This window comes from Coloeus monedula, assembly GCF_965178545.1.
Source record: "Coloeus monedula genome assembly, chromosome: 6".
NCBI lineage: Eukaryota > Metazoa > Chordata > Aves > Passeriformes > Corvidae > Coloeus > Coloeus monedula.
The window spans coordinates 24,699,229-24,723,927 of NC_138786.1; the positions used below are offsets into that span (position 1 = coordinate 24,699,229).

The window sequence follows — 24,699 nt, forward strand, 5'->3', positions numbered from 1 at the left end:
GCTAACATGGAAAAACCCTTCAGTTGTAATAGCTCATTCCCAGAAAGATCCAAATAGTCGCATTTCCTAAGTCTGCAATCCTATTATGTCACCCTACTCTCCACATGAGCTCCTCAGGCTATAGTTTCAGAAGACAGGCGCTTCAGCAACACCATCATCTTAGAAAGTTCCCATGTATGAAACTCCTTCTAATTGTTCTCCTTTCTGTGGTACTGCAATTGTGTCAGAGCCATTCTTCATGAAGCCTGTGAAACAGGTAGCTGGTGAATTCAAGTTAATTTTGATTACTTTTGAGAAGGAAAAAGCTATGAGGGAGAGAGCTCATAGTACAGCCCAAGAGTGCAGCATGGTAAATCCAGGGACAGATTCCAAAATGTAGATTCCTGGCAAAATCCACAGACTTGCCCTTGATCACCTACCTGCCTTCATCTTCTTCCAGCTCTTGGGTTACAATTTTCCTTCTTTTTACAGAAGACTTTGGGTAAGAAAGAGCCATGCACCATTTATAGCTGAAAATCTTCCAAATGAAGCACTTCCAAAATGCTCTGAACCCATGTTTTTGAAGGCTAGAGAATTTCCTTTTAGTCCTTTCTGGGCAATTGCTGCACATAACCTTTGATGACTGCACCTTTGTCCTACCTGGCAGGTATCCAGCTTAGTGTTAACTGAAACGAGACAGGCCTTGAGGTTTTTTGATAAAAAAAATAACCTATTACAGCCAAGAATGGTTGCAGAACCCTCTGAACAGTGAAGTCAGAATGCAAGCTTTCCCCTGAAAGAGGAGAAACTTAACTTGGTGATGCTTTTCAGGGAACCCAGAGCAGCAGTCAAGAATTATGATTGTACCACACTGCTCCTGGACAAAAGTTTCATGGCAGCAAAAAGAAGAAACTGGATTAGAACTTTTTCTTTCAATTGTGAAAGGCTGAGGAAAGTCTGGCAGCAGCTCAGATTCCAGACTGCTCTAGACTAACCCAGAGATATGTCTCTGTAATTCAAATGAAATTTGAATTGAATTTTTAAATCAAAGTAGGAACTTCAAAAAAAGCCCAAACCAACCAAACAAAATAACCCAACAACACAAACCAACATGGAAAACCATTTATTTCATCTCTATTGTCTCCATGCAGAGCAGACCAATACAGATGAAGGGGGAAAATGCATAAGAGCAGCTGAAAAAATAGAGCTAGAAAATACAATTCTCTCTGCATTTCCAAAAGTGACAAATGTGGTGGAGCGATGCTCCATTTCCTCCCAAGGCTCTCAATCCTCAGCCCCAGGGCTGATGCAGTAGAAATCTATCAAACCCCTCCCTCCCACAAGCCCCATGCTACCTCCTACCAGGGTATCTTCCCAAGAACCACAGACTATCCATGCCTGTGATAGCAGCCAAGAAAAACAGCTCAGAAATTCTTTCTTCAGTGTCATCCACTTCACATTCCTGAACGCTGAGTATAAAATCCTGACTGTGGTTTTCAGTCTTGGCAAGGCTCAGTGCTGATGCAACAACGCCAACTCATGGGCACTCACCTGGCAATGCCTCAACTTAAATGCCAGCCTTATTTTGGGAAAGAAATCTGAGAAACAGCAGGCACAGCTTTCTGTGCAAGCCTGCTTCCTCCAGAGTCCTATTACAGGGTCTGCTTAGCTGCAGTCCCTGGGCAGGGGGAACCCCCAAAGCTACAACCAGAGGGTTGGCATACTCCCTCAGTCCCTGCAGGCTAACTGGATTAATCATCCTTCCAGGAAAGCAGGAAGTGGATGCTACCTTCAGACCTCAAGACAATTGAATGATGGAGAGAGTAGCTGGCACAGGAAGACAGCTTTGTAAAAAGGAATAAAACAATTGCACTAAGCCTCCCTCCTTGTTGCAGTGGAACTAGTTACTAATGTCAGTCCAGGGAAAGGAAAGCTGAAAAAATTTCAGACAGCAGTTCCTGGGCAGACAGAACTGCAAGCATGAACTCTCCAGCATTCACTGAAAAGCAGGACAGGAGCTGTCATAAAAAAGAACTGTGTCAACAGTTCAGGAATCTCTTAGGGAAGTAATGCCTCTGCTGTGGGCAGCATGCCTGCCTTGCTGCTCTGACCCAAATTGCCCTCTTAAGGCACGAGCCCTCTTGGTAAGGCCCTGTGCAGACTGGAGAGCTGTACTGCTTTACAAAAGCTGTTAAAAGACTGAGCTAAGTTGGTGCAAATCACACTGTGGCATCTGTTTTGTGTTCAGTGACTCCGCTAGTTCAATTAGAACTGTTTTTAAACTAATTTAAGCAAAGCAAGGATAAGCTCTAGAGAAGGGATGATCTAGTAATTGTGCACATCTGTGGCAATAAAACATCCCTGTGGAATTACAGCCTGGTCAGCCCTGTGAGCTGGGATGGAAGAAAGCACCAGAATTTTATTTATTTTTATTGGTCTCAAATTGCCAAAAATTTTATCCCAAGCATCACATAACAGAAAACTCCTCTTAGAGCATACTAATTGTCACCTTTCATATCCCTTTCTCACCTTACTTAATATTTTCACCAGCAGTTTCAGCCTTCCCATTTAAAGGCTATCAGTATTATTTCTTATCCATTCATCCTCAACAGATGGAACTCCACCATGAGGTAAGAACCCCAGAAACAGACTACACGCTCTTAACAGCACACTCTTAATCAGTCTACACTGGACAGAGGAAAAGCTAATCAGTTATCAGTTATCAGCTGCTGACCAAGCTGTAGTGTTCAAGCACCTCTGCCGTGACAGTCTAGGGGTGCTGCAGCATGCTGGGCAGGGCTAACATGCTACACCTCAAGAAAGCTCTGAAACATGGTATGGGACAGATGGTGCCTGAATCAGGTCTCAAGAGCAGGCTCAGAGGCTTGTTCAGCTAATGGTTATGAGGAGAAGGAGCTCAGTCACAACAGCTACATGGCTTTCCCTCCAGATGTGAGCGAGCTGGTAGTATGGCAATTGAAGAAACATTTATTTATCATTTATCAGATAAACAGTTGGGGTGTGCTGGCTACTGGAGTGGTTAGGGCTGAGGCAAGTAATCTCCAAGCTGAGTCATTTAATTTAGTGACTTACCCTAAAGTGCCTCAAGCTTTTGGCTCAATTTCAACGTAAACAAACACAGATCAAAAGAGCTGGACTGCTGAGGCCAGTACTACCTTTAGGAACAAGTGGTGTCAGTGAAACACTGGACATCAAGTTGGAAATGGTCTCTTCCCCTCTATCTCATAGCACCATCAACTTCTCATGGATAGGGGGTCCTGGCTAAAGCTGTTTATTGTTGCTTTGTCATGCCTGTTCTGCCTCCAGCCCTTAAAGTAGTAGGAAAAATCCTTTCTCTTCATCAGCTTCAGGAATCGCCTCTGTTGTTTTCATGCAAGAGCTTGGGAGGTGCAGTTCCATCAGAATGAACGGAATGAAACATCATTCGTCCATAGTGGAGCAGTTGTTCAGTTCATTTCTGCCCAGTGTATCTTTTGCTCCATAAAAAGCAACCAACCAAAAAAAGAACAGAAGCCCTCATGTGTGGATTTTAGCAGAACAGGGATAGGAAAGCCAGGGAATGAAGTCTTGCACAGCCAGACCTCTCTCTCACCGGCTTCTCATTCTAGCAGCCAGATCTGCACACACACACACACGTAGGAAGTAACATTAGTGTTCCTTATTGCTTTGTAAAGCTCAGAGTCACTGTGGTGGCTCTGGGAGACATCATAAGGTCTGCGCAGAGGTCACTCAGTTGTGAGCGCGAGTAGCACCATGACTGTAATGCCTGTACACAGGAGCAGAATTTGCTGCAGGGAATTCCTGGGAAAGAAACAGCAGAATTAGGAGGAGCCATAGACCAATCCCCATAGGCAGCCGTGCAGAGCTCTCCAATGATTTGTTCTTTCCCCTTCCAAATCTACCACATGGAGAACACAACAGCTGTATGAAGTCACTAACATGGATGAGAAGATCTTCCCAGCACTCCAAATAAAGAAGTTGGCTATAAACTGGCATGTACTTGTTCCACTCATCTGCAAGGCCCAACTCCAGGTTTCAAAATCAATTCAAGCTGATTCAGTCATGCAGCTATTCAGATACATATTCATGTCCTTTCACTCACAAGACCAGCACTTAGGCAGCATGTGCACAGACACTTTAGGGACTTCATCCAGCTAACAACTACAGTAACAGAAAAAAAACCCAAAACAATAAAATCGGCCATTCTTTTAGCACTGTCTCAGGTTTATGCTGGATTGAAGTGACTGTGTGCCTCCCACCTCTGCATATTCTGCCAACAACCTCTACCAGCACAAGAGGTTACCAACCCAAATTAACATTTCTCCACAAAATGTTCCTACCTCCTCAGACAGAACTGTGGAGCTGTTTTTTAGAGCACTGTTTCAGTCAAAATTAACTAGGTGAACCAAGGCATCTTATTTGAAGTACTGAAGTTACTTGTCTTATTACAACTAAAATAGGAGGGAACATCCAGGGGCAGCTCTGCCAGCAGATCTGAGAGGGCCTTTACTGTGGAACAGCTGGATTTGCACCTGCTACAGCCTTAATTAGACTGCAAGAAACTAAAATAATACAGGAGGGAAACCCAAATATACCGGAATATATATACCAGTGCAGAAGAGAGATTTCTGAGGTGGATACAATGACAGACCATGAAATGCTGAGTGATACAGAGAAGAAAACTATTCTTTTTCTACTCACACAGCAACGCAGTGATATCTAATAAAAAAATCAATAAGCAAGAGTGTAAAAACCAAATCATAAGAAGCATCACTTCACACAGTACAGTCAAACTCTGCCAACTGCTGTGAAAAGGAGGCTGCAGAAGCCCGAACTAATGGATAGGGTCAGAAAGGAATGACAGAAGGATAGATTCACATGTGGTTAACCAGACACACACACCTCTGTGGGGCCCTGGTTCAGACAGTCCCTACACCAGTACGTGCTGGAAGCTGAAAACACAAATTGGGCAGTGGTGTCCTTACTGGACATGTTTCCCAGGAACTTGCTCTATCTGACCCTGCTACATACTGTGCCAGCACAATCTCTGGGACTCACCCAGGTGAAGGCTCTCACGTTTTAGAGGGCCTTTGTAGTCCCATAAATGCAATAGATAGCACTGCAGTCTATTTTGATTCCAGCTTTGTCCATAGGACTTGGAAAGCTGGCAGTCATGCACTTCCAGAATAGGCACAGGAAAGGGTTATATCCCTCCCCCTGGCAGCAAGAATTGCTGCAGCAGAACAGGAGGGAGCACTTACCAAGGATTCTTTTCCTCCAGGAGATCAGGCACAACATTTACCAAGGCAATGTACAGGAATCCTCCAGAAGTGAAAGGGAGGATCCAGGCTACTGTTTCTCCTGCACAAACATGGAAAGCTTTGGTTATTACTGAGACAGAGCCATGGGAAACAACACAAAAGGGAAAGAAGATACACAAGGATGACAAGCATTGCCTCCCCCCAATTCCCACAGAGGTCCCAGGGAACCTTACCTGCTCCTTTTGGTGACTGAGCACATATTGCAAAGCAGGCTCCTAGAATTCCCCCCAGAGCTGTGGAAAGCTGCATCTTGGCTGCACTCCAGCGGTCAAAGCCAGCCCGAAGTAGGATTGCAAAGTCTCCAACCTAAGAAAACCAAGAGCTGACAGTAAATAAACATGAATACTAAGTTGTCAGACTCAAAGGCCATTTAAAACAAGGCCAGTGCTTCAAAACTGCTCTTGGTTTTCTTAGTCTCCCCAGAGGGAGCAGCCTTCAAGAAGACAAGAAAAGGTTAACCAGACCCAGACCTCCTCTTAGTAGATGAAGCACATTGTAATCCCCCTCACAATGGCAGGATACAAAGCCCTCTCACCTCGTGTGGGATTTCATGCAGGAGAATGGCCATTGTGGTTAGGAACCCAACCTGCAGCACAGAGAAAGTGATTAGGAAACAATCCCAGTACTCCTGGATGAATCCCATCAGGTCCCATACACTTACAGGGATCCAGCTGGAGTACCAGATCCCACATGACTGCAGGGTTGACTGGGAGTTTATCATTCTCACAGTCATGGTGCTCCAGCTTGGGCAATGAGAACCCCATAGCCCATCATCAGTGCTGAACACCAAAGCAAAAATGCATTAAATGTCTCTGCCTTGTTCATGTCCCTGTTTCTGAGGTGACCACTCTTACCATGTTATTTCTGGACTGCCTTTTGAGTAGATGAGGGTAGGTGAGCTAATCCATCCCCTAATGCCAGTACAAATGACTAACATGTCCCAAATTTGAAGAAGCTCTGCATCAGATGATCAGGATAGGGTTGGGTTTTACAGTAGCCTGCATTTTCTTAGACAATTCCAGAAAATAGGAAGGAACTCCTCATATTTTTTGGCTGTTTTGCATGTTGTATCACACTTGAGATAAGGCCTCTCCATTTCAGTACACAGCTGGGGACAGAAACCTTACCTTTCTGCTAACCAGGAAGCTGGCTGCTACTGCCAGGCCGTGTGTGAAGTTATCAATGGTGTTGGCCAGCAGATTGAGGTATCCACTAATCTGCAAAGAGAAAGAAGGGCCCCTGATAAAGGAAGACACGTAAGAAGATAAAAGAGAGCACATGGCTTAGACATGGGTTATGCAGTCATGATCAGATGGGAAAGGTCAGACCGTGATGCTTCTGCTGAAAATCTTAAACTATGTCAGTGCTTGAGTACATATTAAATGTAACTTTTTGTTTTAGAGTAAAACTAAGTTTTAGGGTAGGCAAGTATTGTGTGAGATTAGAATAATTACCATATGCAAATGATGAAGAGCTTTAGAAACAGAAAAAGAGAAAGGAAAAAGAAGAAAGCCAAAATTCAAGAATATACTTAATTCTAAGTCAAACCAATTTTAGCTAACACTGACTAATTTACACAGGTGACTGGCTTCAAATATGACTTGATCTTGTTTTCAAGTCATGTACTTTAATATCCAACTGTTAAAATATCTCCTCTTCAAAAGCTGGCAAGAACAATGCAACAGAACAAATGCTGATGGAATGGCTTTCTATAACTAAATAAATCTTCAAGCATTGTACCAAAAAAGTTCGTGCTTGTGGGTTTGCTTTCCCTTAACAAAGAATCAAAAGAGAAGATAGTGATGACAGTCACCAAAAAGCCACCTACTACAAGGCTGGATAGCATGTACCAGTATTTGCATATAAACGCATTTCTTAAAATTATAAGCATAAAGCAGCTGCCTTCCTCACAAGACCATCTCCATATTAGACTTCCCTATCATTCTAACTAGGGTCACCTCCTGACAAAATCTGAGTATTTGACCTGAAGTGATTTACGAGGCTACCACCCCAGCTCTTTAGCTCATAGGTTTTTGGGGGTTTTTCCGTCATATTTAACAAAAACTACTGCATGTGGGTCCTGAGATACTGCAGTTCACTATATAGCACTTCAGTTTAAATTATTATCAAATGGGTGTTAGCCCATATATCACGCTGTCTCTGGACTGCAAGAACTCCAGATACAGGGCAGTATCCAATGAGTGGAGAGACTACCTAGAAACTGTGAAGCATTAACCTCTTACTTCACCATAGCATCAGATGCCACAGTTCCATTGGACAACCACAAGTGCTGATGGACTTCATTAGCTCTTTTTGGTCTTGTGCTCTTCCCTGTTTCTATCAACTCTGCTTGGGGCACCTTTCCTGTCTGTCATTTGTATGCCACAGCTCAGGAGCCTTCTGTCAAATCTCTCTATCCAAAGCACCAGCATTCTGCAGGGCACTATTACTGCACTATCTTGGGGCACCTTTGTAGCCTCTAAATTTTTTAAAGTGCATTGATGACTAAATATGAAAATTAAGGATTAAGCAAAGCCTAGCCCACTTTTAAGTAATAATCTAAGTAACATCTCCACAATGAATGCAAAAGAAGATCCCTGCATGTTTTTTTAAGAAAGGAAACACAAATAGAAGCATGCAGGCAGACCCAAGAATGGAGCAGTTTTACTTCTCATTCTTGATACTCTCATTCCTAGACAGTCAAATATGACTGTCTAAAATTCTCCTTTTCATGTTGTTTTTTTACATGACAGCGTTTTCCCCACAGGATAATAATAATTATTCACAGAAGTTTTGCACAAAAATGCCTTCCCATACCACCATATAGGGAAAAAATAGACTTCATGATTAAAACATTATGACTTTTTGTTGTCAGTGGCTTGGGCAAAAGCTGTCACTGAAAGAAGCAAAGCTTTGGAGTGCTCAGAAATAAATTGGGTTGATTTGACAGTTATGAGCCTCTGACATTTACATTCTGCAAATCCCTAATAGGATGTTCGCATTGCTCATAAAGAGCACAGCCAGATGAAGTGTTTATGTTCATGATTCAGAATTAATGTCACTGTGTAATAAAACATACTTCCACAAATCAACAAGGACCCCATGTGCCACAGGGAAAAAGAAAGAATAGGCAAGGCAAAAGTACTGTACACAATGTTTTTACTTGAGGGAATAAAGGCTGCAAGGAGGGACAGAATTGATCTATGTTTGCATGCAAAGAAAACCTCCCACCTGCCGTTTTCAAGCTAGGACAAATTCTAGCAGCAGCTAAAAAGCAGAAGTTCTAACATATATGCAGACAATAGTCAACTGATTACAACTTACTAATCATTAAGCCCTGAAGGGTGACTATGTTCATTTAAATAGTATCTTCCCCTTTTTGTCTGCTGAAAAAATAGGGGTTTCTGAGTGAATAGTAGAACTAAAAAAATCTGTCAGGCCATGGATTTCACTCTTTTCTTCGCGAGTACCTACTCTGCTCACTCCCAGCAACACTGCTTCCCTGCACGTGCCCTGCCCAGCAGCACGGCGTGGCAGCCACGTCCCCAGCCAGGCGGAGCTGCCGGGCAGCACGCAGCGCCCGAGCTCTGACAGGGCATTACTTTGCATTCCTCCTCTACTGTCATGCTGATTTTTATGAAACTTGCAGAAATTTGATCACCCTCAAGACTCCTAACCTCTCTTGAACTCAAGGAAATTAATTATGGGTTCAAAAGTTATTGAAAATGAAGGGCAGAACAGATGGACAGACAGATGGAATGACTGCTTATGTTGTTGCCTAAGGAAACAGGCTAACAACGCAGGAGTATCTTGGTAGGTTTGATAATTTCCACCCTACCAGGAAGACTATTAAAATATTCAAATTATATGATCAGAAGGTAGAAAGTTAAAACTACACCCATTAAGTCTTCGGTTTCTAATTCATGCATATCGACATACCGTCCGAACAGATGTGTTAGGATTTTAAAGCTAGAAGGGCTCTCCATGGTTGTCTAAACCTTCCACATAACACAACTGAAAGAACTTAATTTAACTTGTGCACAAAGTTCATTGTTTCTTAAGCTATAATATACTCTGTAGAGAGCAGCTTAAACCACAGCTTAAAGCTGACAAGTGACAAAAAACCTGTTATCTCTAAGGTAAGTTGGTCCATTGGCAAGTTCCCCTCAGTTAGAGAGTTGTCTCTAAGTTCTAGTCTGCTACTGTTTGCTGTAGCTGTAACTATTCAAATTTAGTCATTCCTCTTACACAGGTATTTGCATACTCTAAGTCACCCTTGATCTGTCATGACTACAGAGCTAAACTAAAGAAAACCACTTATCATGTTCTGCAAACTTAAAATATTATTTAATCTCTTTCCTGACTCCTTCACAAATTATCAGTAGTATTTTGGATATTTGGAATAGCACTACTGGAAAAAGTCAGATAGCTGTTTCATTACTGCTATACAGAAAGAGGAACTCTCACCTCTCCTCTTACATATTGTTTCCTACTCACCCATCCTCTTCTGGCTGTAGCATCATAAGGGAAGAATGTGTTCAGACAATTTCCTACAGTAATCCTCATATGATTTTCCAAGGCATTGACTATCTAGAAACTATCCCTATCCTGTAAATACGATCTGCAGTCCTTCTTAATCTATTCCTTGTAATTGCATGTATCAAAACCTGTTAAAAATTTAGCACTTTTGATGAAGTTACTCAGTTTAGCTGCTATCACTGACTTCATGCAGTCACAATGTGCCATTTATGTAATGCAGTACCTGCAAATGTGAAGATACACTGTTTTTATAAATAATGACTTAGAAAAATCATATCCCACCAGTGAACAGATTTGAGGGGGGCTGCATTAAACCAGTCTCTTTTGATAACATAGAATAACAGATTTTTAATACAGCTAATATTAGCAAAGTTGATTAGAATGGGGGAGAAAGTTATGTTTTATATACATCTGTCGTGACCTTTATTAAACAATTTTATGCCTGAATAAAAGGCAGGAAAAATGTCTCACTGATAAGCATTTATCTTACATAAAATCATATCAATTAGCATTAATTACCTTTTTTTTTAATATTAGCACTATGCCCTGAGTAATTGTATCCCCTATCAGTGTTTCATTTCTACTTGAAATCAGCAGTCTATAGTTCCTTATATAAACCCTTCCAAAATTAGGGCACAATGTTTCATAACCCAGTAATACTGGTGTCTTCACTACTACCACCTCTAGAAACATCCACATGACACCTTGCAGTTTGTGCAGTGTTATGTACAAATTACATGAATGTGACAGATGTCAAAAATACTCAATGACCTCAGCATAACTTTGATGTTCTGTAGGAAGAGCTATAAAGTTACAGCAAAACAGATTTAAAATAGAAAGACTGAAGAGCCTCTGCCTGACCACATATCCAGCTTTGGGCTAGTTCATGCAAGCACACTTTCTGTTTATAGCTACTCTCATACAATCTTGCACATTTTTATGGGCTTTCAAACTCGAATTGTAAGTCCTCCTTCACCAAAGCAGTTGTTACTCTTCCACTTGTAATGTTCACTCAGAAAAGGGTTTTCCACAATACAAAGATAGTAACATTGAACTGAAAGCAAGGCCAGTGTAAGGGTTATCCATTTCCCAATGGTACAGGACTCCTCTTCCACCTCCAGTCCTATAAGCTTGCTGATCTCCCTTATCCCAGCACTACAGGCTGCCTGTCTACATGCCAAGCTGATTCAAGAAGTTAAGTTAGGAGAGAAACAGACCGGGGGGTGGGAGGTGGGTGTGTGGGTGTAGACAAGCAAATTCTTTGCCTGTTTAGCTCCCTGAATAGGCTTATTGTAAGGTCAGATGAGATCCAGTGCAAAGGAAGCAATAGGAAATACAGGTTTGGAGACAGAAGTGGACAAGAAGTCCTTTTTGGCAGCAGATAAACTGATAATCTGAGAAACTGAACTTTTAAGTTCTACACCGAGTAGCTTCAACACACTTCCTAAAGGTGTCAAAACACTTCCAAAAGGTGCCTTAAAAGGAAAAGTACAGCTCACAATCAGTACAATGCAGGCAGTAGGGAACAGAGAAATCATGGTGCAAAAAAATAGGCAAATGAAGACATACTGACTGTAAAATAGAGTAACAAAACATGGAAGTCTGTATTTTTGATATCAGAATTCAGCCAAAGCACACATCATCAGACTTATGTCTTTATAATACTGGCTTTGCCTCTTCTGCATACGCTGCAGTGTAGATTTTCTCCAACTCTGCTGTTTCTTCCCTGCTGTGACCAGGACAGACACTTTGACAGAGCAAAATTAACCACAACTTGAACGCTGAGTTCCCCACTCAGGCACAGTTTTTTCCACCAACAATTCCTGACTAAAAAGTGAAGGGGAGTTCGTGCGTGTCTTACCTTGATTCTGTTGGGTTTTGGACCAGACTGGAGAGAGGAGCCATTACACTGAGCTCGTGTTCTTTGGGACTGGCCTGCCACCTTTGGCACGGGGCACCCACTTCCATTAGGAATCTTTCCAGATGGTGCTTTGGAATCACAGTCCTAAGTTAGGAGAAACAAACCTGTCACTGAATTTTTTTCAGTGATGAACATGCATGAATCAGGATCAGAAATCCAACCTTCACCCTTAATCCTTTTGTCCTTACAATGTGACTCAGCAGCTTTGACACCCCAGTTTAATAACAACTGCCAGAAATGAGACAGCTTCAGAGAGCATTCTGAGATCTGCCCTGAAAGACAACAAGAGCTAAGACCTCCCAGTCCTCAAGAGAAATAGAAAGAGGAGGAATTGGAGTCACAGTCCCTTGGCATGGGTCAGGTTTCACTAGAAAGATAAGGGACTGAGCCTGCCCCGCCTGTGAGCAGCTGCTGCCCAGAGAAATACAACTCCATCTGGGCAGGAGATGGGAGGGAAAAGAGTCTTGCTCTCCCCAGTGCATCAGAATAACGAAGTCTACAGAATTATTCTACAGCCAGGATCATCATCTTCCAAACAACAAGACATTTATCTAGGATTTCAGCCTCTCTCTAAATGAGAAGATGAAGTTCCCTTCAGGCATTAAAGTCTCACACTGAGTCAAAGTTAACAACTAATTGCTCTTATGTAGCACCTGACCTGCAGTTTCACCTCTCAAAAGTCATGGCACAGCAAGGAATCAACAGTCTAAAGGAGCTGCAACTAGGAGTTGTGCAGATGTCTGAAGACTAGGTGCTCTTCTCTATCTTGGAATTGCCTTCTGGTACCTCATCTACATCTCCCCTTTGCAGCTGGGTGATTCCTTTGAAGTTAGTATCACCCGGCCAGTCATAAACCCCTTCCACCACACAAAGTTACCCAAACAAACATCTGGTCCAGGACATAACCAAGAAGAAACATCTGCAAGAAGGCTGGCCTTTGTCATGACTGAGAACTCAGGAAGCGAATGAGTCATGATGGGTCAGTGGAACATGGATCAGCAAGCTGCCACCCCTCAAAGCTTACTTGAGCAAAAGTCTCATTTGCAGAGTGCTGCAGCTCCCAGTCCCCACAAAAGAGGAGCTCTCTTTTACACTTACGACATAAAGAACAAAACCAAACCAGAAGTGAGAAATCTCAGTCAAAACCACAGAACAAAAGCCTGAAGATGAAATCTACTCCTACAGACCAGAGGCAAAAAAGTGGCAATGGGCAACGACAAGGTACTCACAGCTACGGGATCATTTCCTGATGCTGTCAGATAGGGCAGATAAGGTGTTTAGTACAGAGCTTCAAATATAAAAGCACTCCCTCCCCTCAGGCTGCTAACTTACCATACCAGGGTACTCCTCCTCTTTCTCTAGGAAGATCTTCTCCAGCACCAGGAAGGTCAGGAAACCAATGATCACCCAAAGACCCAAAAGCTTCTGCTGCTGAAAGCTCTGCCCTTCTCCTGAAGGACAAAAGAGAAATCTTCATGTCTCTATAAAGTACATAGTTTTTCATGCAGTTCCAAAACAAAAAAATAAAGGACAATAGAAAAACTCCATGCGAGGTAAGAGGAGTAAAGACATCTCAAACCAGATTAGTTTAACTCGCTCATTCTTGATCTAACAGACATCATCATCTTGAGACACTCAGAGTGAGAGCTACCATCCCTTTTTCTGCACTAGCTCAACCCAGAATATTTCCTGACAACACTGGGAATTTCCCTGAGCTCCAGAGGCAAGTGAATATTACATCAACAAAAATCCAGCAGCTATACCTACTGAGCAGCACGCCCTGACATGAAATCTGCCATTAGTGGAATTACACTCACCTTCCCCTTTCTGCCACACCTCAGCAAGTTATTAAGCCCAAAGCTATAAACTTCCTTTTCAATTACAGGCAAGCTTGTGAGATGATAACGATAACCCATTCAGCCTCACTGCAGAAATGGAAATTGCATTGCAATGGAAGAACAGAATAACTCTGTAACAAGACTTACATGGGTCAAGGAAACCTTTATGCTTCAGGTCAGTCTGAGAGAAGCAAACAAGCTTAAGCAGGAAGACAAGAGTAATTTGGGAACCACTGTAGAAAGCGGTGAAAAAAAGGACAGCAGGTTCTGCTGACAGTGCTAGAGCTGTGAGGAAGAAGAAGGCTAAAGGCCCAGCAGATTTGAAACCCCAGGACACAGGTGCAAGAAAGTCTGGGAAACCCAGGGCATCATCTTCCCTCTCTCACATTTTCAGCAGGGAAATGACTTCTTGGTTTCTCAACAGGTGGGATGCAGCAGCACTTGCCTTCTATGATATCAGTTTGCTGAAGCAGAGAGATACAAACATCACAGGTTTCAGCAACCTTGGCTATCTGAGGGATGAAGGAGCTACACTGATACCACAAGGTCTATACCAACTCAGTGTTTAGTTTGCTGGCAAATACAAGTTTCTGCCACCTGCATTTCCTTTTTCTTTCTCTGTGCGACCCTCCAATCTTAATTATGGCTCTATAGACAATGTTCCATGATTTCTCATGGAGCAAAGATTACAACACATGAGCTCCCATAGATCAAAGCATCCAACAGAGGGGCCACAGTTAGTGCCTAGAAAGAGGCTCTATGAGTAACACCGTTATAGGGACAGATTTGTTAAAAAGGTGCACCTGATTCCCAACTAAGATGGTGAACATGGTCATGTACCAGACCACATACACATTCATAACCTGCCATAAGGTTAAAGAAGCAATCCCTTTCCTTAAAGAAAGGACAAAGGAAAATCAACAGAGATTTACAGGAGTCCAAGGCAAGACAGAAGTCAATAGACAAGAAAACCATTCCAAGTTACTAAACATAAAGAAACCACAGCCAACTGAGGAAGCCTCTAATTTCAAAGTCTTTGGAGGACTGCTGAGTACAAAGATGAAGTATTACGTGTGTTGTTTTTTTCCTCACATCCTTCCCTAGGCATTTGCTTTTATATACTGCGTGAAAAAGGATACCAGCCTAGACCAGTTTTTGGGCTGCCCCAGACTGGCTGGTCTTGGGCCTTCAAGATGGAACAGACTCAAAACGTAGCAGAAGGCATAGGACAAGCTGCTTCCAGGGACATAAGACTCTCATACCTGTTGTTGCACTGCATGTGTAGGCCCAGGCTTCAGGAAGCAAGTGCAGAAACACATTTCCCAGTAGTCCACCAATTGCAAAACTCAACAACTGCTTCAAACGGTGTGACCCAGCTAAATTAAAAAAAAAAAAAAAAAAAAAAAAAAAAGGAAGAAAAAAGAAGCAAAAAACTGATCACTACTCAGCCAGGAGCCAAAACATCTCCAGCTGAGATTTTGCACAAAAAACCCCAAATTGGAAGCATCTGCAAAGCAGCTTTCAAAGGAGAGAGCACAGACTAACTGGAGTGCAAGAAAAAGCCCTTGTATCACTTGGCTGGGACAGAAGTGTGTGGGAGGGTCCTGAACCAAGCAGGGTGAAAAACAATTTGTACAAGCTCCATCCAGGGCTTATACTTGTCAAAGGACTCCCTTTCAAATTCACAGGTATAGACTAAAGCACCGAAAACAGACTGTCTATTTTAGAGAATAACATTTCTGTGGCAAGGTCCTGTTCACCACTGTGCTGCTCTGTCACGCCCCAGGACATGTGGCTTCAGAAAGGCCAATGCAGTTGGCAGGTTTACCTTCTGACCGCAGCGCAGCTCCTGTCTCAAGGGGGATCACCAGCAAGGGGAAGACCCCACTCAGCCCCACCATGAAGGAACCGATGAGGGAACAGATCCAAGCATCCAGCCGCTCGCTGCTGAAAAGGTGTCCCCAGGACTCTGCCTCCTTGTCACACACAGAGCCAGAACTAGCAGCAACATGACTCCTCGGGAGCTGCTGAGCTTCACAGGCCGCGATCAGAAACAAGGAGAGTGTCCCATCAAGCAGAAGTTTTTGTTTTGTCATTGCTAAGTGGTCTCAGCCGGGCTGGCCAATCTCTGAAAAGGGAAGGGGGAAGCAGTCCTGAAAACATGCTCAACTCTCTGTCCCACCATCCCAGAGAAAAAGCCTTGGCCGCACCAACCCCTCCCTTCAGTGTCTTAGCACAGGTATGAATACCCATGTGGAACACCTGAAACTCTTCCTGATTTCAACACAGCAGTAAAGGACAGAGAGGCTGTTTATCAATGGGTGTATGAAACTGCACAAGACATCTTGGGAAGACATCCTGCTTTCACTATTTCCCTTCAGATGGGCTGGACAAGGACTCCAGGTACCCTTGTTCTTGCCCTTCAGCGTCCCAAGGCTTCAGAAAAAGGTACTGACCAGAGATGCCACCCAGTTAAGTCTCCTCTTTGCCATGGAACAGCACCCATATAACAAATTAGGATGCAAGACAGGCAACATAACAGAGGTCTGTAAACTCATGAGTGGTGAAAAGACAGGGAACAGGGTAGATTATTCACCATCTTGTCAGACACAAGTGCTGACACCCATCCACATGGAGCCAGTCAGGGTCAGCTTCAAAACAAACAAATGTGACACTTCATCAGCAAGTAACTTGTGTAGTAGCACTTCTCCAAAAACGATGAAAAATTTTACATCAAAAGACAGGACAAGTAATAGAAAGACAAATCTATTTATTGTTAATGGTTAAACAGCTCACATTAGGCTCAGGAAATTCCCTGATATGAGAGGAGTTGGAGACTGGAAGTGTACTTGAAAAAATCTACTTGTCCTGTTTTAATCCTTTAGGTCTCTTAGTCAAAATCAGCACAGCTGTTAATAAGAGCTCTGCAGTCACAAGAAAACTGGAGAAGAGGGCATGTTAGAAGAGAAAAACAGAGATAATTACACTCATTGACAAATAGGGAAGGAAAGCAAATTATGTAAAGGCTGAAGTACAAATGTTCCTTCAATCTCCAGAAGAAAAAGTGAAATGTGACAAGCAAAATTAATTTGGAAATGGGAGAAAAGGGTGGGTTAGGAAAAGACAGACCTAACAAATGTTCACAAAACAGCTCTTCAGTGAGAGCTAATAACAGCATTCACCCGAAAGCATGTAAGAAACCAGTCTAATCTCTGAAGCATTAGTGACCATCTTTGAAAATTTACAGGAGTATGGGAAGGCCACAAGAAGGCTGGAGAAGCATCATGCCTCACCTACCTTTATTAAATGAAAAAAAAAGGTGGGAGAAGTTACACACCAGTAACTTCAATCCTCTGAAGGACTCTTGATCAAATTAAAAGATCAGTTTGTAGTTACCTATAAAATAAGAAATTGATAAAGATATCAAAGCATTAAGTAACAGCCAGATAGAAAGGGATCTGAAATTCTCAAGACAAAATTCAGAGTGTTGGAGCCAATCTAAGGGCCCACTGTGGATGAAAAGGGTGGTGTTACCACCTTGTCCCCCCACCGCTTCAGGAAGCATCACCTCTCCATGCTCACACCAGACTCCACCAGTGAGCAGCATCAGAACAAACAAGCAGGAAAAACTTTTTTTAACTCATGGCCCTTTGCCAGTTTCAGTCCCTGAACAAAAACACTGCAGGAGCAAGGCCAAGCTGCAATCAAAAGCAATCAAAAAGAAATTAAGGGACAGGGTCCCATGGCTCCTGTGAAAGAGAACACCAATCTCCAAGCACACTGACCACGGACATCAGGAGCAGGGAGGCAAGAAGGAATCACTGAAGACACTGGCTTGGCTAGTTGTGCAAGGACCACTAATGCTATCAATTTTTTCTTACAACAGAAAAAAATAAAATCCCTCAACACAGCAAATTCAAACCAGCTCAGGATTTTGGGGCGTCCTATTGCAGTGTTTTGATCTGGCTGCAAGAACCCCACACCTACCTGTAACCTGCTATTAAACCAATCTCAGTAAAGATCAGTACAAAACAGTACACTAAGGGCAGGGGAGGCAAATGGAAATGACAGAACAGTAAGTCCAACATGCCACAAAGAACAAGCATACACTGATTGAGAAATTAGATTCAAGCCAGCAGGCTTATGTTGCTACACAAGGGTAAATGTCATCCTGCGACACAGCAGTAGTGCCATTGTAGGCCTCACACAGGTGAGACTTTAGCCAACAGGCCACATCCAGCCCCACATATTCTTCCTCATAAAACACATGCAAAAATCTGAGAAACAGCAGTGGAAAGAAACAAAAATTAAGAGTGTAGAGAACATGACCTGGAAAAAATCCAAGGACCTGGGTGCGTTTAGATTTAAAAAGATAACACCAAAGAACAGAACAGCCGGCATACATTGAAAGTCACAAGAAAGGGGGAAAGTGCTCAACTCTTCCTCCACATCAGTTCCAATGGTAAACAAGATTTAGCCTGAATATGAAGAAACAAATTTACCTACTGCCAAAGTGCTGATACACTAAAAAAGGTTAACTAGGATGCAGAATCTCCAGCACTGTTTTTTGTTGGGGTTTTTTTGGTTTGTTTTGCGTTTTTTTTGAATTTCGAGAAAAAAACAGCTGATGCAGATACCAATTCATCGCAAAGATTAGATCCCTACTTTGAAGTCCTTCAGGCCTACAACCCTTCCAACCCTCAAGTGGGCCTGATGGACATCCTCATCCTTTATGATGGGATTAGACCTATAAAATGGCTGAGAACTTTGTGAGGAACACACCAAAAATAAATCAGAATTATACAACTATACATGCTTATGAAGAAGCAACAAACACACACAGCTCAGCACTGATGGGAAGCAGTGCAAATCTCTTCTGCAACATCATCACAGCTTTTGAGAATCAATCTGGAAAAGTAAATACTGCAATTGATTCAACAGGTCGATTTCATGCATTTCATTCTCCACACTCACAACCCACGTAAGCCCCAAAGGACACCTGAAAGGGTCTTTGAGACTCAGAGGCAGTAGCACACAGGACAAAGGGCACGTCCAGGACTCTGAAAAAGGTCTGCATACTTGGCTTCATGTCCCTCTTCCAGCCACAAAAGGCATCAGGTTCCTCCATAAGGGGATGGTGGTGGAAAATAAATGGGTATAAAGGCGTAAAAAACTGATTCCCCTAACTCACATTAATGTCGGTCAATTTTCTGTGGCCCACAGGTTTTTATTCTGCTGTTACTCACATGAGGGAAAAGCAGCACACTTCTTTACTCCTGTGCAGTCAGACCATCATTATATCATGCCTCAGGAACAACCTCCTATCTCATGCAATAAATTCTGCATGTTTATAAAATATCTATGAGAAACTCAGTGTATTGTTCAGGATGCACCTGAACTGCTCCTTGTGTCCAGCTAATTATTTAGAGCATATTCCCAGCATTCCATTCCAAACACATCATAACCTCATTCCAAACACATCATAACCACTTGCTCAAAAAAAGAAAAAGCACTTTTTATCTCTACAGCCCCTTTGCTTCTCCATCTCATTAGTACATTAGCAAAGTCTCTAAATTCAAACACTCAAACTGGTTGCTCCTATGACAAATATTTAAGTGGAAGAAAATAAGCAGTGAAGACATAGTCATAGGAAAAAACTGCTCAAAAGGAAAATAATACCTGTCAAAACAGTTGCAAAGGGTGGAAGAAGTCTCTACCGACCCTTAATTTTAGACAACAGCATCTGTTTTAGGAACCCAGTCAGAGAATGTCTTGGGAAATTTCTAGAGAAAGCACTGGAGGTTCTCAGAGACATCTGTGGTCACAAGGCAGAGGCATAACCAGGTTTAGAGAAGTGTTTTCTCAAGAAGGTTTTCTCACATATTTAAGAGCATGCAACTCTCTGGGAGAAAAATAGCCAGCAGGTCACTGACTTATCAGTTTTGACAATTCTCTGTCTGGGATCACAGCTCCCAGCTGTGCTTGATTCACAGACTGGTGACCATTATCACTGGCAGCACTCGCCAGAGCACCACGTGTCTGAACATTCAGGAGTCAGCTCTGCTCAGCTCCTTCTGCAACGACCACAGGACTAGAATAACCATTAGGTTTTCCCAGCCCAGAAAGAACTAATAAATGAGAATTTGCCATTTACACACTCCTGAGCAGGGGCAGAGGAAGCTGCACATCAAGCCAGGTGACCCATGAGGCTCCTAGGCCCTCCCCCACCTCATAGCGCTCACTGAGCACCTCTGTAGCAGGCAGTGACTGAGAAAATACGGACAAAATTAAAATGCCAAGGCAAAAACCTACTGGAAAAGAAAAAATGAAATACTGACATGATGACTATGCTTCTATCTATTACTCTTTTCCTAGATACTCTGCCCTCTCAGACCACACTCTCAATGCAATTGCTCACTGCCACATAATAACATTTTAGATGTTGTTGAAGGGAAAAAAATTAAAAGAAAAGGCTTTTTTACAAGTGTTTTGCCTGGAAGGCAGTTGCCTGGTCTTACAGTTGCAGATGAGTACTGCATGGAATGGAAAAAAGTTATTTTCCAGGGAGGAAGCATAATTTTCAGCCAAAAAATTCTACATGAGCCACCTCCCTCCATTAGCCCCGTGGAGAGTTTTGAATTCCTCCTGGAAACTCTGACCTCGGCAGAGGCACAAAAGGTCTCCAGTCCTCCGTGAGCACTCCCTTCTCTCTGAATCACTGCCCATCTCCAGGGAATGGACTGCTCTGGTGGGACCCTTCCCTTTTGCCTCATCCCACTCATAAAAAACCACTCTGCACAGACTCACATTTCTGCAAATGACAGCGTGCGCAGCTAAAAGCTGGGGATGCACAGGGTTACAAACAATGGGGTATCGCAGATCAGAACAGATTACAGAGCCGGGACAAACCTACGAACCGGCAAGGAAGGCAAGTGAAACCGACTGAACACTAACGGGGCTTGAGAGACTGCGATTCCTTCCCCATCCTGCATCCTTTCATCCCTAGGATGCAAAAGGGAAGTTTGAGGACCTGGCAATGGAGTTCATTCCCTCTGGGCTAGGTGGGATTTCTCTCCTCCCAGCCCGAAGCACAGGCCAGGCAGACCGCCCCGCTCCCGCTGCCCTCCCCCAGCCCGGGCCGGGCTCCGGCCCCGCTCTCACCGCAGGCGACTAACGCGGCGGGCCCGCTCGTGGCATTGTCTCTCACATCGCGGCGGATGGGACACACAGCGCGGGTTTTCCATTTGAGGAACGCTGAGCGATGCAAAGCGAGACATATTTGCCGCGGGGCGTATTAGTAATGAACGCTGCTCACGCACCTTACTGGAGCAGCACATTAGTTGCCGCCCGGGGTCCCTGTGCCACTGTGGCCGCGCAGACCCGGCCCCCCCGCTCCGCGCGTTCCGCGGGGCAGCCCCTGCGCCGAGACCTTCTCGCGGCATCGTCTGCCGGAGGAGGGACTTCCAAAACTTTCTCAGCTGCGTCCCGCGGGGACTGAGCTCGCAGCCCCGGACACCCCCGCAGCGGCAGCTGCACGGCGCCGCTTCCCCGGCGAGCTGCGGCAAAAGCGGGCTGCAAGGGGGGACGCGGCCCCGGGAGCCCAGGGGCAGCCGGGGCCCCGGAGAGGGCGGCGCACAGCCCACGGTCCCGCCGGGCCGGGACACGACTACCGGCAGCAGCGGCCCCGCCAGGCGCTCCCCGCCACGTCTTTCCCAAAGTTGTCCTTCGCTCGGCCGGGCCAGGCCCCGCCACAGCCGGACTCGGCTCCGCTGCGTGCGGCGCTGCCCGCCTCCGCTCACCCCGTCCCACCGCCGCCCGGGGCTGGGCTGAGCGCAGCTACGCTGCCGCACCCGGCCCCCACCGTCCCCCCTCGCCCGCAGCGGCCGTGACCCGGCGACCTCCGCCCCGGCTGCGCCCCCGGGCTGCCAGCCGCAGTTACCGTGCGCCGCCGCCGCCGTGCCCCGGGCCGCCGCTGCCATCCAGCCGCGGCTCGGCGCGGGCCTGCCCCGCCCGGCGGCCCCTCGGCTCCGCCTCCCCCGGCCGGCCACGTCGGTCCCGGCCTCCTCGGCTCCCCCGCCGCCGCCCCGCCGGGCACCCGCCGCCGCCCCGCGCTTCCGGCCGCCGTGGCTGTGTCCAGCCGGGCCGGCGGGGCGGGAGCGGGGTTCCCCACGGGCACGTCCGCACGGCGGAACAAAGTGCCGGGAAACAGCCCCTCGCGGTTCGTACGCGGTGCAGCGTCTGTACACATCGCCCCAGCGGGTTGCTGGGGCACAAGCGCGCGTGCTGTGCGAGACCCGGACTTCTGGAACATGCTTGCTGGATTTTTTTTGCTTTATTTTTTAATCTCCCTAAATGGATTATAAATTCTTTGGGCTACAGATGTGTAGAGACAAGCACAGTGTGAAACCAGTTTTTGAGCCGAATTTCTTGAAGTTGTTAGAGCAGAAGAAAGTGTGGCTGAGGACTAAGCCTTGAAATGCTTTTAAAAGATAAAATGACTTTTAAACAAACTTGCTTCCTCCTCACAGGTTCACTGCAACCTTCATAATAACTTATAAAACCCCAGAGCTTAGGCACTGGTGTCCTATTAGTGGTGAAGGTTACCCACGGTTCTTGCAGAGATTTGCAGAAACTGCGTGTGCTTAGGAAACTAGGTGAGAAGAGGATAAAGATTTACCTTTATACAAGCCAAGCTGGGTTGGACCTATATTGTTTCCAATACAGACACTTTGCAAAATGTACTGATGTACCTTTAAGTTCCATCTCTTACCATTTTCCCGGAGACGCAGAACTTGCTTCTCGTTCCAGTTTTCGGAATGAATCCTATTTCCCAAGAAGGCAGTGCTGATGTTGGTGCTTCTTGCTACGGTTTCGCCCGAGCCTCATTACATCATACCAATGTCATGCCCTGGAGCAGGAGTTAGGAATTAAGGCAGCCGCAGTCGCCTGCAATGCTTTAGGCTGCTCTTTGTGCTTTCATGTAACAGCAGCACAGTCCTACAGGCTACTGCGCTGCAAATGCAGTTAAAGATAAGTTGTATCTTTCTCACTTACAAGCAGAATGTTTATATAAAAGCCGAACTCAGAAAGCAAATTTTTAAGAGAATGTATTTTGCATTTTGTTCTCAAATTGTACTATTTATGGTTTTTGTGTTTCACAGCTGCCTTCCTGCTGCTTGAATAACTATCATCAGCTTTCCTGAGCCTTGCTCCAGTGGCACAGTTCCCTGTGCCGATGGGTCACAGCTGTGATTATCACAGTTACAACAGGCACCCCCTCAGGTAAACCAAGCGACACCGAGAATTTCAGCTATTGCAATCAGTAGTGGTAACCATGGTCTCAGTGAAATGAGTGGGAGTTTACTTTTGACTCCAGTGATGCAGAAATTCACTCCAAGGCTCTCAGTTTTTATGACATCCTGCTGTAAGTCAACACAGGAAGAATTCCGGATTAAATGTTCACTCAGTACCTCATGTCATCAGGTGTCAGCTACTGTGCATCAAATAGAGCTTTTACACAGTTGGTTGTTCTGTAGTGAATTTTCAGTGATAGTCTAGAGATCCATACCAAAAAATCAGGGATCTGGGACCTTCTCCTGCCTCCCCCAAACCACAGAATCACTTCAACATGATTTATCTGAAAATTACTCTTAGGTTTCTGTATTCTTTACTGAATTATTTCCTCAGCTGAGGGGAAAAAAAAAACCAACAAAAAACAATTTTAAAGGTAGACTAGCAAAACCAGTCACTATATATTCAGTTCTCTTTCACTTGTAACTGATGTTCTTGCCTCCCTAACGTCCTTACTTGAGTGTCTCCAATGCTAACCCTTATTTACAACCTTTGTAGTCTCTTGTATCATTCTCACAGGAGCGGGACAGTGATGGAACTGAGGGAGCTTTCCCGAAGAGAATTAAAACCAAAAAAAGTAAACCCATTATAGTTCAGTGGCATCCATGGAGGCATAGACATGGGGCACACCTCATGCACAGCCCCCCAAGGTTGGTGTGTTGTGCATCCACAAAAGGCAAGAGATAGCAGTGGAGCACAGCACGTACCTTGGACAATTGATTTGGTTACTGAAAAATTAAGTCACTTAGAATTATTAGTCAATGAATGCCAAATGCAACATACACATTGATTTTGTTATTATTATCTTTTAAAGTCCTACTTTAATTGATAAAGGAGTATCTTATTCGCTGGGTCACCCATATGAAAAATCCGTTTACAGTATTCCTGCTGAAAAGGGGAAAAAAAAAAAAAAAATAAAAGCAAGCCCGGAGAATCAGTTATTCTCACTGTCCCGGCTGGCTGCTGAGGCGCGCGGGGGTGCAGCCCCCCGGCCCTTGGAGCATCCCGAGCACCGGGGCTGCAGTGGCGCGGGGGCCCCGCGCGGCGGCGCTGCCCGCCCGCCGAACGCCGCCGGGAGCCGCGGAGCGGGCCGGAGCGCCCTCGGGGGGAAACGGGGAAGCCCGCCCGCAGGGAAGCGGGTGTGGCCTGGGGGGTTAGAGCCCGTCTTTCGGGCACGAGCAGCTACACCTGTGTAAGGCACCCGAAGGCCGTGGGGAGCTCATGGCACCTGACTGGCGCCGCAGGTGGTAGCAGGGCGCGGGGCCGGCCCCTGGAGTGCCCAGCCGGGCGTGGGCAATGAGGCCGTACCGCTGGTGGCCTGTCCCCACGAACGCGACGTGTTGGGCTGGCAGGACACGAACAACCCGAGCCCAGGGATGGTGCCACACCTTCCCCCGGTCACCCCGGCGCCATGGGAGGCTTTCCTTTAGGCAGGCACAGCCTCGAGTGTCTCAGAAAGCCTAGCAAGCTTCTGCTCTGGCTGAAGGACGGATGCCCTGAAGAGGAGCCTGGCTCCCTTGCCACCGCGGGGGGGTGGTCTTCGCTAGAAAGACTTTTCGACAGCTAAATTTCCACCACAAAACTTGCTAATAAAGGGGCCAGAGCGCCTCAGTAAATTTATGCTTCCTCGCACCTAATAGCACTCTCTGTACTCTGTCCCCAGGACTGTCTAAAATATACTTTTTCTTGTGGTACAGTAAGAAGCTCACTTTTGTAAAAGGGTGGGGCA

At 45.1% G+C, this 24,699-nt stretch overlaps 1 protein-coding gene across 4 annotated transcripts; it reads right to left on the minus strand.

Moving 5' to 3' along the window:
* Nucleotides 1-1,169: 1,169 nt before the first annotated feature.
* SLC39A13 (solute carrier family 39 member 13) lies at nt 1,170-21,662 on the minus strand. 4 transcript variants are annotated; one of them, XM_082284030.1, is made up of 13 exons: nt 21,559-21,662; nt 20,781-20,873; nt 20,537-20,621; nt 16,917-17,015; nt 15,448-15,747; nt 14,882-14,995; nt 13,114-13,232; nt 11,722-11,865; nt 6,449-6,538; nt 5,857-5,907; nt 5,495-5,627; nt 5,262-5,361; nt 1,170-3,801 (listed from the first exon to the last, which is right to left on the minus strand). In XM_082284030.1, exons 5-13 carry the CDS (start codon nt 15,713-15,715, stop codon nt 3,726-3,728), a joined length of 1,095 nt encoding a protein of 364 aa, XP_082140156.1. In that variant the 5' UTR covers nt 15,716-15,747; nt 16,917-17,015; nt 20,537-20,621; nt 20,781-20,873; nt 21,559-21,662; the 3' UTR covers nt 1,170-3,725. The 4 variants fall into 4 exon arrangements, with proteins under 4 accessions (XP_082140156.1, XP_082140158.1, XP_082140155.1 ...); XM_082284032.1 differs by lacking the exon at nt 20,537-20,621; XM_082284029.1 differs by lacking the exons at nt 20,537-20,621; nt 20,781-20,873 and having other exon boundaries at nt 21,559-21,645.
* Nucleotides 21,663-24,699: the final 3,037 nt, after the last annotated feature.

What these genes read in the sequence shown, in the direction of transcription:
- SLC39A13 (XM_082284032.1), bottom strand. Translation starts at nt 15,715, where the DNA reads ATGACAAAACAAAAACTTCTGCTTGATGGGACACTCTCCTTGTTTCTG. An exon ending in TGCATGAAATCCCACACGAG is followed by an intron (nt 5,628 to 5,856) that starts GTGAGAGGGCTT and finishes TGGTTTTCTTAG; the next exon opens with GTTGGAGACTTTGCAATCCT. An exon ending in TCAGTCACCAAAAGGAGCAG is followed by an intron (nt 5,362 to 5,494) that starts GTAAGGTTCCCT and finishes ATGTTTGTGCAG; the next exon opens with GAGAAACAGTAGCCTGGATC.